The sequence below is a fragment of the Martes martes genome (assembly GCF_963455335.1).
Source record: "Martes martes genome assembly, chromosome: 12".
Classification (NCBI taxonomy): domain Eukaryota; kingdom Metazoa; phylum Chordata; class Mammalia; order Carnivora; family Mustelidae; genus Martes; species Martes martes.
In genome coordinates this window covers 48,945,057-48,961,882 of record NC_137900.1, presented here as the reverse complement: position 1 = coordinate 48,961,882, position 16,826 = coordinate 48,945,057, and the positions used below count along the sequence as shown (strand labels likewise).

Here is a 16,826-nt window from a genome sequence, read left to right as displayed (position 1 = left end):
GTCGAGGTCATCGTCGTCATCTCTTCGTAAGAGACAGCCCTTACCAGTTGGTTCGATTTTCCATGCTTGGCGCGAAATAAAGCTTTGCTTGACTTTCGCTTTGCATTGGTCTCGTTCCTTTGATCACGGACCCTAACATGTATATGTATACATATTATATTATTGTGTAACTAATTGCATTCAATGGATAGGCCACCTGTTCCCAATGCATATTTTATTTTATTTTTTTCCCTATGGAATTGTGGAGGAACAGTGCTTTGCAGTCAGTTATAGGGAAAAGGCTAAGAGAAGATCAATTTTTAGGGAAAACATAAGATAATAGTGCCCATCTGTTAAAATCTCACTAAGTGGAAGATACTAGATGTATTGGGGTCCGTTATCAAAGGAATGAGAATGTAAGGGCTTACTTAAGCAGAGGGACCCATATTGTTGCAGTGAACTTAGATTGACCCTGCCCCTCCCAAAGGAACTTCCTTGCAAAGCCTAGATAGAAGGGCGGGTCAGGCCAGGTGAAGACATCCAATCAGAGGGGCGCGCATATATCTACTAGGGTAAGTTGAAATTCAATTGGCCGCCCGTGTGTAACCTAGCAGTTTTTTTTTATGTGTGACAGACCTAGCATGACTGTGTAGTTTTCTCTGTGTATTGCAATCTCATTGGCTACCTGTGTATAGCCTGGCTAAAAGTGCCTCTATAAAAAAGCTGGTTTGTGAGGCTAGGGGGCTCAGTCTCGCCGGAGCAGTAAGAGCTGTCAGCAGGAAGAGTCATCAGAGAGCAGCCACGTCCAGAGCAGCCTCATCCAGAGCGGTGTCCTCGGGGGAGTGGCCTTGCCAGAGCAGCCTCCCTCTCGGGGGAGTGGCCTTGCCAGAGCAGCCTCCCTCCGGGAAGTGGCCTCATCTGGGAAGCAGCCTCGTCGGCAGCAGCCTCGTCTGGAGCAGTCTCGTCCAGAGCGGCCTCGCCGGGAGCCCCGTCATGGGGAGCAGAATCTGCGTCATCGGGGCTGTCGTCCTCGTAGTCATCATTGCCTCTTCATCGTCGGGAGCAGCCTCGTCCAGGGAGCGGCCTCGTCCAGAGTGGCCTCGTCTGGAGAGAGGCCTAGTCCAGAGTGGCCTCGTCTGGGGAGCGGCCTCATCGGGGAAGCGGCCTCGTCAGGGAGCAGCCTCGTCCAGAGCGGCTTTGTCTGGAGCGGCCCTGTCGAGGTCATCATCGTCATCTCTTCGTAAGAGACAGCCCTTACCAGTTGGTTCGATTTTCCATGCTTGGCGCGAAATAAAGCTTTGCTTGACTTTCGCTTTGCATCAGTCTCGTTCCTTTGATCACGGACCCTAACAGAGACTGAGACAAAGTGAAAGTTATGTGAAGCTTTATTCTATGCCAAGCATTAGAAGTCAGACTGACCGGCCAGGGCCAGCTCTGAAGAGAGCGACCCCCTCCCAATCTCACAGGCTGGTTTTATAGGCATAACCACAGACCCAAGGTACGTGGCTTCTATTGTTAAGGCGTTTACTCCCGGAAACCAGGAACTACGGGGGCGTTTATTCCCGGAATGAAGTCAGTGGATGTAAACAACAATATGGCTACCTAGGCAATATGGAGTTGCTCTGGCTAAGCAGGCCCTAATAGTTAAACAGCTTTTAACATTAAATTGACCCTAACATTCCCCCCTTTTCTTTGGAGATTAGTCAATTCTTTGACTCTTCAGCCAGTTCTTGAGGGTGAAAACAGGCTGAACTGAAGTGTCGTTAACCTTGAGTGTTGTTCCATCCACTGTTTTTCTGATTTTTCTATTGGGCTGTTTTAGGCCGATGAGGTGTCCCTTGGCTGCTGCTGAGTAGGAACAGGGTTAAAAGTGACCAAGTTATGAAACCCTTTAGAGTCTTAGTTTTAGTCCACAGTTAGTGGGGTCCACCGGCAGTGGCTCCCATTTCTGGGGGGTGTCCTTGTTTTTGGCACTTTTGACGTGACGTGCGTGAAGCCAAACCCTGATGCCTTCTACTTTTACTGCCGTAGGGGTGGTCAGGATGACCATGAATGGTCCCTTCCAGCGGGGCTCCAAGTTTTCCACTCGGTGATGGCATATCCAAACCAAGTCTCCAGGTTGGTAAGGATGCGGTTCTACCTCCATCTCCATCTCAGTGTAGGCAGCTTGGATCCCTGCTCTTTTTAAGACAGACTGCAATGCCTGCAGTGACTGGAGTACAGACTGATCGGTCATTTCCACTAGGGCAACCTCTTGTAGCTGTGGGCAGAGTGGAGGGGGTCGCCCGAACATTATTTAAAATGGGGTAACCTTGTTTAAGTAGGGTGTCTATCATGCCCTAAGGAGGGAAAAGGGAAGAAGATCCACCCATCCACCGCCAGTCTCCAGAATTAACTTTGTTAAGGTCTCTTTAAGAGTTCGGTTTATTCTCTCTACTTGTCCGGAGCTCTGGGGCCAGTAGGCACAGTGTAGTTTCCAATTAGTGCCCATGGCCTTGGCCAATGCCTGTAAGACTGAACTCACAAATGCAGGGCTATTGTCTGACTCGATCGCAAGAGGCAACCCAAACCTAGGAATTATTTCTTCTAGTAGCTTTTTGGCTAGCATTCCTGCTGTTTCATGTTTGGCGGAAAAAGCCTCTACCCAGCCTGAAAATGTATCCACAAAAACTAACATATACTTGTATCCATACTTTCCCTGTTTCATCTCTGTAAAATCTACTTCCCAATAAATTCCTGGTTCCCTTCCTCTTTCTCTTTTTCCTCTTCCAATCCTAGTTCCTCCTGCATTTACTGCCTGACATTGAGTATATTTATCAACCACATCCTGAGCCATACGCTCTAATTTAGAAACCTGGAACTGTTTACCCATGAGCTCCTTAAGCTTGCGTGTCCCTAAATGAGTGCCCTGATGTATTTGGCTTACTAATTTTTTTTTTCCTAGTGTCCGAGGAAGAATTAACTTTCCTGCCCTAGTCTTAGCCCAATCCCCTTCATAGTCTAATTTAGTCTATTTTTGTAAATATTTTAAACCTTCCTCTGAATAATCTGGTTTTTTTGGTAGGGTTGGAGCCAGGAGTGTAACCAGTTCTTGAGCCGTTTCCCTGCCTGCTTGCTTTGCTGTTCGATCTGCTAATTGGTTTCCTTTCGAAACCAGATTAGTCCCCATTTGGTGCCCCGGGTCCCAAATAGCCTGGAGAGCTGATATTTCTTTTCTGTTTTTAATTTCTTTTCCTTCTGCTCTTAATAGGCCCCTTTCTTTATAAATAGCCTCATGTATATGGAGAGTAGCAAAGGCGTACCTGCTGTCCGTATAGATGTTGGCGGTCTTACCCTTGGCCATCTGCAGTGTCTTGGTGAGTGCAATCAGCTCTGCTTTTTGCGCCAAGGTTCCATGTGGCAGGGCTGCCATCCAGAGTTCCTGTTCAGGAGAAACCACCGCAGCCCCCGCATACCTCTTTCCATCAGCCATGTAGCTACTCCCATCTGTGAACAGAGTCATCTCTGCATCCGGGAGGGGAGTGTCTTTGAGGTCAGGCCTTATTCCTATGATCTGGGTTAGGACCTCCCGTCAGTCATGTGGGTGGTCAGCTAGCTTTTCTGGCAGCAACGTGGCTGGATTTAGCACGCCAGGGGCCTGAAAATCACTTTTGGTTCATTGAGGAGGAGGGCTTGATACCCTGTCACTCAGGCGTTTGTCATCCACAAGTCTGGTGGGGTCTGGAGGAGGCCTTCGATAGCGTGAGTAGTGGTCAAGATGAGATTTTGACCCAAAGTTAATTTACTTGCATCCTTCACCAGGAGGGCCATGGCAGCAATTATGCAGAGGCAAGGCGGGGAACCCAGCCGCTACTGGATCTAGTTTTTTTGCTAAGATAGGCTACTAGCCTTTGCCAAGGCCCCAGAGTCTGAGTCAAAACCCCTTTGGCCACCCCTGCCTTTTCATCTACATACAAGCTTGGTAACATCTGGGATGGCCAGTGCTGGGGCACTCAGTAAGGCTGTTTGTAATTTTTGAAATGCTTCTTCTGCCTCAGGTGTCCACTCTTCTGTAGTTAGTCCTCCCTTAATTAGTTCATAGAGGGGTCGGGCAATCTCCACGAACCGTGGTATCCACAGTCTGCAGTAGTCCACTGTCCCAAGAAACTCCCTCACTTGTTGGGGCGTGGTGGGGCAGGGGTATCAGGTGATCACCTGTTTCCTGGACTCAGACAGTGAACACATTCCCTCGTGGAGATTAAAACCTAAATAAGTGGCATGGCTCTGACAAAGCTGTTCTTTCTTTGCTGACACCCAATAACTTTTTTTCCTGCAGAGTCTGTAAGAGAGTTTTTGTCCCCCCCACCCCAACCCCCGCCCTGCAAGCATGACTCATAGTCCTCAGCGGCTATTAGCAAATCATCAACATACTGTAACAGAGTGACTCCCCGGTTGGTGATTCTGTACTCAAGCAAATCCTCATGTAGGGTCTCATCGAAGATGGTGGGTGAATTTTTGAATCCTTGGGGAAGTCTTGTCCAGGTGAGCTGGCCCTGGTACCCTTCCTGTGGGTCAGACCACTCAAAAGCAAAGAGGGGTTGATAATCTCTTGCCAAAAGTATGCAGAAAAATGCATCCTTGAGATCTAAGACAGTATACACAGTTCTTTTGGGGCCTAGGAGGGAGAGTAGGGTATAGGGGTTGGGCACCATCGGGTGGATATCTTCAACCCATTTGTTAACTTCCTGCAAGTCCTGAACAGGTTGGTACTCCACAGTTTCAGCCTTTTTGACGGGCAGTAAAGGTGTGTTCCATGGAGACTTGCAAGAAGCTAGGATCCTGTCTCCTCAGAGGCGGTTAATGTGTTTTCTGATCCCTTCCTTTGCTTCCCAGGGGAAGGAGTACTGCCAGACTCGAACGGCCATAGCTGTTGCTTTTAACTGTACCACTACTGGAGGCCGTCCCTTGGCCAGGCCAGGAGGCTTCCCTTCTGCCCAGACTTCGGGAAATTCGACCTGTAGGATTTGGAGAAGGCTTCCCTCCCTTATCTCCTCTGGTTTTGAGACTGGCTCGTAAAGGAGATGTTCATCTACTGCTGCCACAAACATCTGCACAGTGGGTTGTCCCCAAGTCACAGTCATGTCTCCTTCCGAGAACTGAATGCCAGCCCATAGTTTGTGGAGGAGATCTCTTCCCATCAGGCTATACGGGTCATTAGAGAGGACCAAGAATTGATGTTTGACTACTCCCGAGGCCAAATTTAAAGTCCTTTCTGTTGTCCATTTCTGTCTTTCTGTGCCATTTGCCCCTTGTACCCAGACTTCCTCTCCAGATAGTGTTCCCATAGGCTTTAGTAATGATGAAAATTGGGCTCCCGTGTCCTCCAAAAAATCAATTGATTTCCCCTCCACCTCAATTTTAACCCGAGGTTTGAGGAGGGGCTCCGAACCATGGCCCCTTCAGTCTTTGGTGGCCAGCATTGCGTTTTCTTCTTAGGGTACTCTCCAGCCCAGTGTCCTTTTTCCTTGCAGTAAGCACACTGATCTGAATCTAAGCCTTCCCACCTGCTTTCTCTGTGTTTAGGCTTTTTTTTTTTTTTTCCATTGACCATCTCCTACCTGCCTTTTTCTTTTCCACTGACATTTTTTTCCCTGTCTCCTTCCTGCCTCCTGTAATGTCAAAACTTTAACTAATTTTTTAGTCTGTTTTTCATCTTCTTGTGTATCCCTGTTGTTAAACACCTTTTCTGCTATTCCCACTAACTCAGTCAGATGCTTCCCTTCAAATCCTTCAATTTTCTGAAGTTTCTTCCTTATATCTGGGGCTGACTGACTGGCAAAGGCAAGATTTACTGCTCTCTGATTTTAACATTTACTTGAATGGATCACCAATATAGATTTGCCATGACACAGGGCTTTAGCCTTCCTTCCTTAAATACCATGCGTCATTTGAACAGAAACATTTTACAGGAAAAGATTTACTAGTCTTTTTTTTCCTTCTTGTGAATAAATCCATCAAAACTGATCTAATATCGTCAAATTTTTAACATATTTCATTGTTTTCTTTCAAACCTATAAACAAAAGCAAATTAAAGTCACTTTCGCCAAGCCTTCTATGACTTACTATATACCCCCAAGTTTAGTTTTTATTATCTCCTTTCATGTTCTGGTGCAACCAGATATTTTTACTTTAAGACAAAACTATTTACTCTCTTAGGCTCTCTCTTTTGTGTGTACAGTTTTTTTTAAAACTTACTATCAGTCAACTGCCTTTCCACTGGTTTTTTAGACAACATTAAAACTTTTAATAAAAACCTTATGGCGTTTTTCTTTTGGTAGTCTGTCCTGACCATACCTAAATTTTTTTTCTGAAAATTTCCCTTCACAAACCTTTTACAACCAAATCCAGGTTTTGTCCCAAGCCATTTCCTTTCAAACAACCATCTCATTTAGGACAAAATTACCTTTTCTTTAACAAAATGTATTTCCATTCCTTATCTTTCTTATGTATCTCCTACTTTTCTACATATAGGGTTATTTCCCTTACTTCCATCAGTCTTAGTTACAGTTAGCAGAATTTTCTATTCTTAGAAACATTTCAGTTTCTGGTGATGGTTAAGTATTAACCAATTGTGAACAGTTACAACAGAATTCTGCAGATGGCAAATTTATGAGTCAGTTAAGCACAAAACATGTTTACCAGCAGATTTAAATATTCTTAGTTTCTTTGCAGTAAGAAGTCAAAAGCACAAACCTACATCAAGTACTCAATGCTTTAGCATTTTATCCCATTTGGTTAAGACCTAGATGTCCAACAAATTTAATTCCATTTGTCATCCAACCAAAACTTTGAAGTTTCAGGTTACCAAAGACTTTGAAAGTTACAGCAATTACCCATTAAAACTTTGAGACAGACAATTAACCATCAGTTCAGTTATTTCTTTGCTAACAGATTTTAACAAATAGCATGAGCTTATTTGACCTTCAGTAAACTTTGATTGAAGTTTCACATTTACTGCTGTAACTTTAAAGACATGTCTGTCTTAATTAAACCAACAAACTTAACTTAGTTCAAATACTGATTTAGGTTTCACCTGGACCCACTCCACTTTTAATATTTACCTGAGACATGGGTGGGAAGATCTGGAGTGGGGGGTGTTAGGTCCAGGGGCTGCTCTTCTTGCTCCTTGACAGTGAAGAGGGAAGGAGCCATGGTGCAGGAAGCACCGAGGACGGTCTAGAGGCCAGTTATGCAGGCCGCACCCAAGTCGGTGCAGAAACAGAAGGGGGAGTGCTGCCAGAAGGCAGAGAAATGATTCCCAGTTTTAAAGAGTTTTCCTGGGTAAACCTTGTAACCTAACTGTGTGGTTTTACCTTGAAAATCCTTGAAATGCTGGAGAACAAGACTTAGGGGTGTCATAAGTCCCTTACTCTCTGCTTGCCCCATTTCTCCAAACACAACAAACACAACAGACAACAAAAAGACAAGACAAAGACAACCACAGACCAGACCGAGCAGCCCTTCCTCAACCAAATATCAAGTCTAAAGTTGTGCAAGATAAAATCCCAACTCAAAAATACAACCTGCCACTGGTGGGGATTTTCTCAGTCCCCTGACCGTCTAGGGGGACTCGAACCCCCTGGCAGGTCCCCTGACCACCTAGGGGGATTCAAACACCTGGAAATCTCCCAGTGGAGGGATGAGGCATCCCTGCATCCACTCCAGCCCTGGGGAGCAATGCTGCGTCCAGCTTCTTCCCGGTGGGCTATACCCTGGAGCTCTGCAACCAGACAGACAGACAGACCAGATCCTGCATGATAAAATCTTGAGATCTTACCTCTGGAGGCTTTTCCCAGAAGTTCTGATGCTGACTTAGTTCTCATTGTTTAATCCCGGACGAGCTCCCAGAATGTTGGGGTCCGTTATAAAGGGAACGAGACTGAGACAACGTGAAAGTTATGTGAAGCTTTATTCTATGCCAAGCATTAGAAGTCAGACTGACCAGCCAGGGCCGCCTCTGAAGAGAGCGATCCCCTCCCGATCTCACAGGCTGGTTTTATAGGCATAACCGCAGACCCAAGGTACGTGGCTTCTACTGTTAAGGCGTTTACTCCTGGATACCAGGAACTACAGGGGCGTTTATTTCCGGAATGAAGTCTGGATGTAAACAACAATATGGCTACCTAGGCAATATAGAGTTGCTCTGGCTAAGCAGGCCCTAATAAACAGGTTTTAACATTAAATTGACCCTAACAAGATGCTTTGAAATGTGCCACTTCATTATTACAACAGCTCTGGGAATATTTCCACCCCACTTACATCTGGGGAAACTGAACTGCTGAGTGTTCAAGTGAGGTTTTCGCAATCAAACAACGAGGTGGAAGCAGAATCCAGATGCAGGGCACAGTCCTGTAGCCCATGTGATAAATTCCTGCCTGAGGTTCCTCTTGGGAAATTCTGAAAGTTCTCTTCTTCCACACTTCCTGGAGATCATTCTTCCCTGGTTGGATCCCACCTGCACTGGCTGCCCCATCTCTGTGCCCCTGACAGGCTCCCCTTCTCCTTCTCAGCCTTAAAAGTTAAAGGTTCTCTGAAGCTTTAGGGCATCTTCTCATTCCACACTCACATCAGACAGAAGGACTTTCAGTACCATGCCTCAATTTCCAAATATGCAAGAGAATTTGCAATTTAATGTCTCCAGAATGTGCATTGTGGGAGAGTCCAGACTCACCCCTGCATCTCCAGTGGGAAGTCTGCTGTCCCCTCTTCCTGACTTCCCTCCCTCAGGCTCCTGGTCACAGAGCCCCTTGGCCTCTAGCACTGTGAAGAGGTAGACTCAGACTATTCTAGAGTGATTGCTTTCTCCCTTCCTCTGCTGGCAAAGCCAGCAAATTTCCCTCTGCTCTTCACAGGGGGAGCCTAGCGGAGAATCCAAAGGTCCAACTCACAAACCTGTGGGCTCCACCAACTAGGGAGGCCTGGACGTTGTAAGTGTCCAGTGGAAGCACACAGAGCCTCGAACCAAGCTTCCGTAATAGTTCGAGTTCCTACCAATGCCTGCTCCTGGCGAGTGTGACTGTCTGAGTGCTCCTTTTTCTCCTGGTACCAGCAATGAGACTGGCCCTGGGACCACAGCTGTGAGTGGATCTAAGAAGAATTGTTGTTTTCCGTCTTCTTGCATTTGGGGCTTGTTGGTTTTGTTCTTGTTGCTGCAGCTGTGAGGTCAGGAAAAATGTTCCAACTGGTTCAGTGTTGATCCAGAAACCAGAGGATCCTGCAATACGTGAACATGTGAACGACTTCAGGCTAGCTCTGTCCTGCAGAGGGAGGCCCTTAGAGATAGTCCAAAAACAATGCTCAGTAATTTAACTCAACACATTGTATGGCTGAAGCAGAAAGAGGAGTCCTTAGAAAGATGGAACTCATGGGTATGCGACTTAGTGTTGTAGGTCAAGAATATCATTTCCAGGTCCCTTTCCTGCTTTCTTCCTTTTTATCATTTCCTTTTCCTTATGTCTTCATTTGAATAGGAAGAGACGGGTCGCCTGATTTTGACTCAGACTCCTTCCCAGGCAGTCAGTCTGTTTCTTCTCTCTCAGATGGAGATGGATTTGCTGGAAGCACATCTTCAATGCCAGGCCAGGGACCTCAAACCCAGGGGAGACTCCGCCAATCCCATCACAGGTACCATATAGGTGTCCAGGGTTCTGGCTGCCCCTGGGGCCCTGGGCAGAATTTGCCCAGCAGGGTCAGGTTCAGGCTGCAAATGGCGGCGCCAGGTGAAGAAGAATGTGAAGGCCAGCTGGAGCATCCTGTGGAGGACATAGGTGGCCCATGCCTCCTGGAACCGACGGCCATGCACCTTGTCCCAGAGGAGCTGTCCTCTGGGACAGATGCTCCTTCTTGTGTCAGAAGCAGCAGGCCCCCCGTGAAGCTGCCCGGGGCCAGGAGGCAGCTCACAGCCCAGAATGAAATGCTGCCACGGGGAACCAGCAGGATCCCCACAGAGGGGCTGGGCGCTGCACCTGAGGGCTTCTGGTAGCCTGGCGGACCAGTGGGGGGCGCCCTGGCCCCCAGTTCATCTTCAGTTTTTTCTATTCATGAGTCTTCAATAGAACAGGGTTCTTTTCATTTGCAGAATGTTCCCATACTCTATTCAAGCGTTTTCATTTTTGTTTGCTTTTCTTTATATATGCTTTATATGGATTAGAAGACATTAGAAGGCATCACCCATTTCAATTATTTTTTCATTTTTTCATGGAAGTTTAATTAGCCCAAAGAAGGTAACTCTCCCAGATGTATATTCTATCTAGAGTCACTAGCTTCTCGTCTGTTCCTCACCTTTCCTCCGCTGCCAATATGGTTTCTGGTGAGTAATTCAGTCAAAACAGCTGGTCTCCATGGTCACAACCCTTTACTTCCCGGCTTCATGGACCCTTTCCATGCACCAGTTGCTATGATGCAATTCCCTGCAGCGTTTCTCGGCTTTGACATAGACTCTTAACCAATATTCGCTACTATGCTACTGCCTTAGGGCCATTCCACCTTTGTTTGCAGTGTGGCTCTTCTCTCCCTTAACCAGGGGAGGTTTGAGGCACCATTTCTCATTCTACGCTCTCCTCCCAGGCAACCGCTTCCCTCCCTGGGCTTTACGTGAATGGAATGACTTGTAAGTGGCAGGACCAAAGATCTCTTTTGTTTGTTTTGATTTGTTTTGTTTAAAGATTTTATTTATTTATATGACACAGAGAGAGAGACAGCGAGCACAAGCAGGGGGAGTGTGAGAGGGAGAAGCAGACTCCCAGCTGAACAGGGAACTCAACACAGGGCTTGATCCCAAGACCCCGGCATCATGACCTGAGCCAAAGGCAGACATTTAACAAGCTGAGCCACTTGGGTGCCCCTGAAAGATCCATTTTGTAAAGAATATTCGCACTTGGGTGTCTACCATTGTGATGTAGAACATATCTGGTGCTTTTCATCCTACTTCCTGACATTTCTGCTTCCTTTTCTAATTACAGAATTCATATTTTCCCTTTTTCACACTCTTCCCTTTAACATAACTGATATTACTTCACTACGAGTATTGTTCTGAGGATAGTTTTCCTACAAAATCCAAGATACTCACACAGCATTGGACTTGTGAAGTCTGCCTTTCCTGTGACGACAGCATGCAAAGTGACTTCCAGGAAGTCCATGCTATTACTTCTAATGTGAAAACGAAATAACGACTGAGTGAGTTGTACAATCCATTCTTTCATCAGGTTGTAATCAGACTTGTTGTCTGCTTCAATAAGAAACAAATGCAAGAAGTTTTCTATAGAAACATTTAATGAACAGAAAATAAAGAATTTAATAAACGTAAGGCATATATAATTCTCTTAACCACAAAGGGAAGGTACAACATATAATACAGTGAAAAATAACTTAAATCTTACAAATAGTGAAATAAATAAATAAATAGTTAAATAGGCAGATCAGCATGGTCATCTGAAAGTGACAGGTGTTTGTAGCGTTGACTTGATATTTCTTAATACTCCTGAGAACATGTGACAAACTCATTCAGTTCATGTCATGATGGCAGGAGAAATGAGAGTCTTTGACACTACAGACACATGGGAGTGTGATATTATTCTTCAAAGACAATCATTTCCATGTTGAAAGGGGTGTCAGTTTTTGATCATTAATCTCTTATGCAAGGCTGTTGATGCATACAAGGGTTTCATGATCTCTGCTCGGACCATCTCCCAGGCACAAGGGCTGTATTGCTTCTCTTGCAGATAGAGGGAGATTCTCTGGAAGTAGTTCCTCAGGGTGGAGTGCCCATTCACAAGGGGCATCTCTCCCACCCCAGCCTCCTGCAGGGGACAGGCTCCCAGGCGGCCCAGCTGCTCAGAAAGTCCCGAGCACAATTCCTCCAGGAGGGTCGTGTTCCAGGGAGCAGGTGAGGCCTCTGTGCAGAAGAGGTGGAAGGTCTTCTCGTTCATCACATGGAAGACAGAGAGGGCTTGAGCCTTCTGCAGCTGCTTGCCGTCAAACACCTCCTGGGGGAAGCCAAAGTCGTTTGTGTACTTGTCACAGGAGCTAGCAGACAGTCTCCTCATTTGTCGCAGGAGCATCAAGGCCCTCCAGTTCAGCAGGCCATGCTTCTGAGGCAGGTCACATCCCAGAGAGCCGAGGGAGTGGCAGCTGAGCACCACCAGGGCCACCAAGAAGGAACAGGGCAGGGCCATGGGGTATCCTGCAGGTGCTGTTGGCCTGGCTGGGGTGGGCACGTCTGGGACCTGTGGCTCTAGCTTCTCTGAACATCTTCTCTTGTGAGTGAGGCTTAAGTAGGGGACAAAGGAGTTTTCAATTTCTGAACGTTTCCTTTACTTTCTACTTCTCTTTTTACTTTCTTTTCTACACTTTCTACTTGGGTTTGGAGCATGGGTTTCTCAACCATATTTTACTTTCGTTAAGTATTATCCTTGCCTCCAGAATCTTTTTGGATGTTTTTTAATTGCATCTTCCAAGAAAACTTAATAGCCGGGAGACACAGTATATATCGTTATATATTGTATTTTTATCTTCGCTTTAAGGTAAAAAAAAAAGTGTAACGTTTATCCAATTCAGGGTCCAGAATGACTAAAAATTTTAAGCCAATAGTTATATTTTAAAGCTATGGATGCTTATGTATATAAGTAAATTTGATGAGTGACTAATAATTTCTTTACATGTATACAGTGTAGTATATGGAGTCCATATGCAAATCAACAATTTGTAAAAGGACATAATGATTTTGGTGTACCTGAACATTTCCAATCAATCCAGATTGCTAAATGCAAGTGAAACTGGAATTACTTACTTAACATGTGTTTTTAGTGTACTGAATAAGAATGTTACCTCATATGACAAAATCATTTTTTTACGATTTTATTTATTTATTTGACAGAGAGATAGACACAGAGAGACTACAAGTAGACAGAGCATCAGGTAGACAGAGAGGGAGAAGCAGGTTCCCACCAGGCAGGATGCCTGGTGTGCGGCTCCATCCGAGGACCCTGGGATCCCATGTCCTGAGCTGAAAGTAGCAGCCCAGGCACCACGATTAAAGCATTAATTCATCTGCTACTAAGTACTCGAAGTTATTATCAAAATATTTTTTTCTGTCTAACACTAGATAGTTACTGAGGTGTTGAATGAGTTTTGTAGAGCTAAATCATAAAATGTACTGTATTTGTGTTTTCATTTCCAGAGCCTGCATCACAACAGGCCTCCAACATCGGCAATGGCCACAAGACACCACTGGCCGCTCATCAGTAGGAAAGATCACCTGTCCAGGTAAGACTCTGAGACAGAGGAAATGATGGAGGGAAACTCCTACAATCTTAAGGGATTCCTGTTATTCTGAGATTTGTCACACTGACCTTGCAGACAGTTTGTGTCCTCCAAGAATTCTGTGCCATTGCTTCTTATGTAATATCCAAGAAAACCCAATGAAAGACAATAAATACCAAGGTTTTGTGAGAGCGCTCCAAGGCATTGCAAGTGCCCCCAGCAGGAAGCCTGATTCTTGTCTGGGAAGAGGAGGTGTCAAGGTTCTAATTCCAGATGACTGGATTTTCGCAGCAGCACCTCACTGACAAGGTAGTTATCACCTCTACTAACCTCATTCCTCTGGAGTGACTGAGTGTCCTCCACCCAGGCTCTCCTGGGCTCACTCCTGAGGACAGGTTCACCATGCCTGGAGGACTCTAGATTCCCCTACTGTGCAGGGGCTGGTTTCCTTGTTGGCAAAGCACTTACTGCCCCTAGATCCTTGTCCAAGCCCTTGCCCTTTCCTCTGGAGTGTTTGTGTCTGGGACCCTCTCAGACCCTCTCACCTCCTCCTCAGATGCTGAGGCTGAACATTTGTGTTCTCCAAGTAGAGAAAGGACTGATTATAATCATTTCACCTTGAATATGGGAATATATTTATTGTGCCATCACAACTCTTAAGTTTCCGGTTTTTCATTGTTTCAAAGTAAGCTCCACACACAGGGTGGACCCTCACGTAGGGCTTGAACTCACAGTCTGACATCAAGACCTGAAGTTAGAGTGAGAGCCAGATCCTCTACCAACTGAGCCACCCAGGATCCCCCATGGTGCAAATTTTTCTGAAACTACGGAACACATGTTACGACAAAAATTTCTGAGCAGAGCACAGGGGATTCACTGACTGGGTCTCTCAGGAGAAACTTCCATCAAAGAAAGTAATGACTTTCACTAGCTCATTCAGACTCTGTGTTTCCAGTAGGCAGCTTCGCCTAGTCTTGTCTGGTGCTCAGAATGCAGGGGGTGAGGCTCAGGCTATGGCGTCAGGGACAAACCACCTTGTTGCCTTTCCTTATTCATGGTGTTGCATTTTCATCTTAAGGAAGAACAACAAAGAGAAATTGAATAACTTAGTATTGCCACATGCTTTACTGGACGTACTCTGACTTGCGGGTCCTGATCATGTTCTACATCGTCATGAGGATCACACAGAGGGAAGGAAGAGAAAGGCCAAGGGGCTGCCCATTTTCTCTATCATTTTTAAGACATCAGTTTTTCTGTTTCTCATGTCAACTTTCCTCGAAAGCAAAACATGGCAGCTGTGTGTAGGGGAGGGGGGAAGAAAACTGTTATGTCCGAACATCACAAAAGTGAAAGAGTGGCCTGTATGCTGAGAAAATGACAGAGTGTATGACAGCCAAATTTGTTGCAGGAACATTGGAGATGAGCAGCTCTGGCAGACAGGGGTAATGAAGGCTGTCCTGAGTTATTGCAAGTTAGGAGTATGACTGCCTCAGCCAGAGGATCCCAGGAGACCAAATCTTGGGTCCCCATGAGGCTCTCAACTCTACAAGAGGGGCCACCTCATTTTCCTTTCCTTCAGTCCACATGTACTCAGCTCTGAGGAGAGATGAGAGGAATCACACCAACCAGCTCACAAGAGACTGGCAACCAGGACTCCAGGTGCTCACCCTCTCTGGAAGGAGACAGGATCCTCACCCTGCCTGAGAGCTCTACCTACCTGATAAGTCCACTCAGGCCCAGAAAAGATTGCCTGAGAAATCCATGATTAAGACAAGGGGAACTGAAAGATCCTACATGATTCTGCTCTGCACCTGGATTAGAATAAGGATGAGGATCTTTTAAGATGATAACACTAAAGCTGATTGAAGTCTAACCCTTCTGAGATACTTGAAACCATTACATCTGTCTTCTCAGAAACCCCATTTGGATTCCATTTATTTATGAAGGTGTTTGGAGAGAAACAGAAACCCAGAGGGAGAATTATTCAGACGAACCAATATCCAAGGTGGAACACAAAGGAGTTGTGAGATAATGGCTGGTCTGGAAGCAGCTGTTAAAAGATGTGAAGAATAGAAATGGACAGAGGATTTGAGACCCAGGAGAGGCCATGGCATGAAATCAGTCAGGTGAGAGGGTGAGGGATCAAGGATTCTAGATCGCAATGTAGATGCCAAGGCCTGTTGTCTGTGGCTGTGTGTGGCAATAGGGGGTGTGTGAGGAGTCAACTGCATGACTGACTTGAAGTTCCTAAGACAAGTTGGCAGGATCCCTTTTAAATACTCATGAGAGTGGGAAGGAGTCAAGATGGCAGAGAAGTAACAGGCTGAGATGACATCAGGTAGCAGGACATCAACTAGATAGTTTATCAAACCATTCTGAACACCTACATTCTAATAGAAGATCGAAGACAAGAAGAGCAGCAATTCTAGAAACAGAAAATCGACCACTTTCTGAAAGGTGGGACCTGTGGAGAAGTGAATCCAAAGCGACAGGAAGATAGACTGCAGGGGGATGGTCTGGCTTCCTGCAAGCAGCGGAGCAATGGAGCACAAAATCAGAACTTTAAAAAGTCTGTTCCACTGAGGGATATTGCTCCAGAGGGTAAGCCAGGGTGAAACCCACAGGGCGAAGTGTGGTCTCAGGTCCTGCGGGGTAACAGAAGGGTCGGGGGTGTTTGAGTGTCACAGAGCTCCCAGGTATTAGAGCGGGAAAGCTGGTTACAGGGAATGAGCCGAGGAGTGAGCTCTCAACTCAGAGTTACCTTATACTGTGATCCGTGGCATAGGCAGGGCCCTCCTCTGTGAGCAGGGACCCCACAAGATCCTGAGAGACCCCCGGAGGAGTGCAGGAATCTGCTGGATTTGGAGACTCCAGGTGGGGCTGTGTGCCAGAGACGCTTGGTCACAGGTTGGGGGAGCTCAGAGCGCGGACAGAGGCCAGGGAGATGGGAGTGATTCAGCACTTTTCTCCAAGAGTGCACTGAGGAGTGGGGCCCCGAGCTCTCGGCTGCTAAGGGCCAGAGTTTGGGAGGCCATCATTTTCATGCCATCCTCCAGAACTCTATGGAAACCGTTCAGGGAACAAAAGCTCCGAAGGGGAACCCAAAAGGATTACTTAGCCCGGCCTCTGGTAAGGGTGGTGCAATTCTGCCTCGGGCAAAGACACTTGAGAATCACTACAACAGACCCCTCCCCCAGAAGATCAGCAAGAAATTCAGCCAAGACCAAGTTCACTTACCAAGGAGAACAGCGGAATTCCAGAGGAGAAACAAGCAAAGCACGGAATTCATGGCTTTCTCCCCATGATTCTTTAGTCTTGTAAAGTTAATTAATTTTTTTTAATTTTATTTTTTAAGCTAAATTTTTTTAACCTTTACTCTATTCTCTTTTAACTTTTTAAACGAGTTCATCTTAACAATACCTTTCATTTAAAAAATGTTTTTTTAACCTTCATTATTGTACTCATATTTTATCCTTCATTGTATCTGTCTTTTTTGTTTGTATACACATAAGAATTTTTCTTTTAAAAATTTTGGAATACAACTTCTT

General features: G+C 45.8%; 1 protein-coding gene across 1 annotated transcript; it reads right to left on the bottom strand.

Annotated features, from left to right (window-relative positions):
* Positions 1–11,627: 11,627 nt before the first annotated feature.
* LOC308353362 (interferon alpha-1/2-like) lies at positions 11,628–12,287 on the bottom strand (the record flags this gene model as incomplete). Its single annotated transcript, XM_080820206.1, has 1 exon — positions 11,628–12,287. Exon 1 carries the CDS (start codon positions 12,189–12,191, stop codon positions 11,628–11,630), a length of 564 nt encoding a protein of 187 aa, XP_080676332.1. The 5' UTR covers positions 12,192–12,287.
* Positions 12,288–16,826: the final 4,539 nt, after the last annotated feature.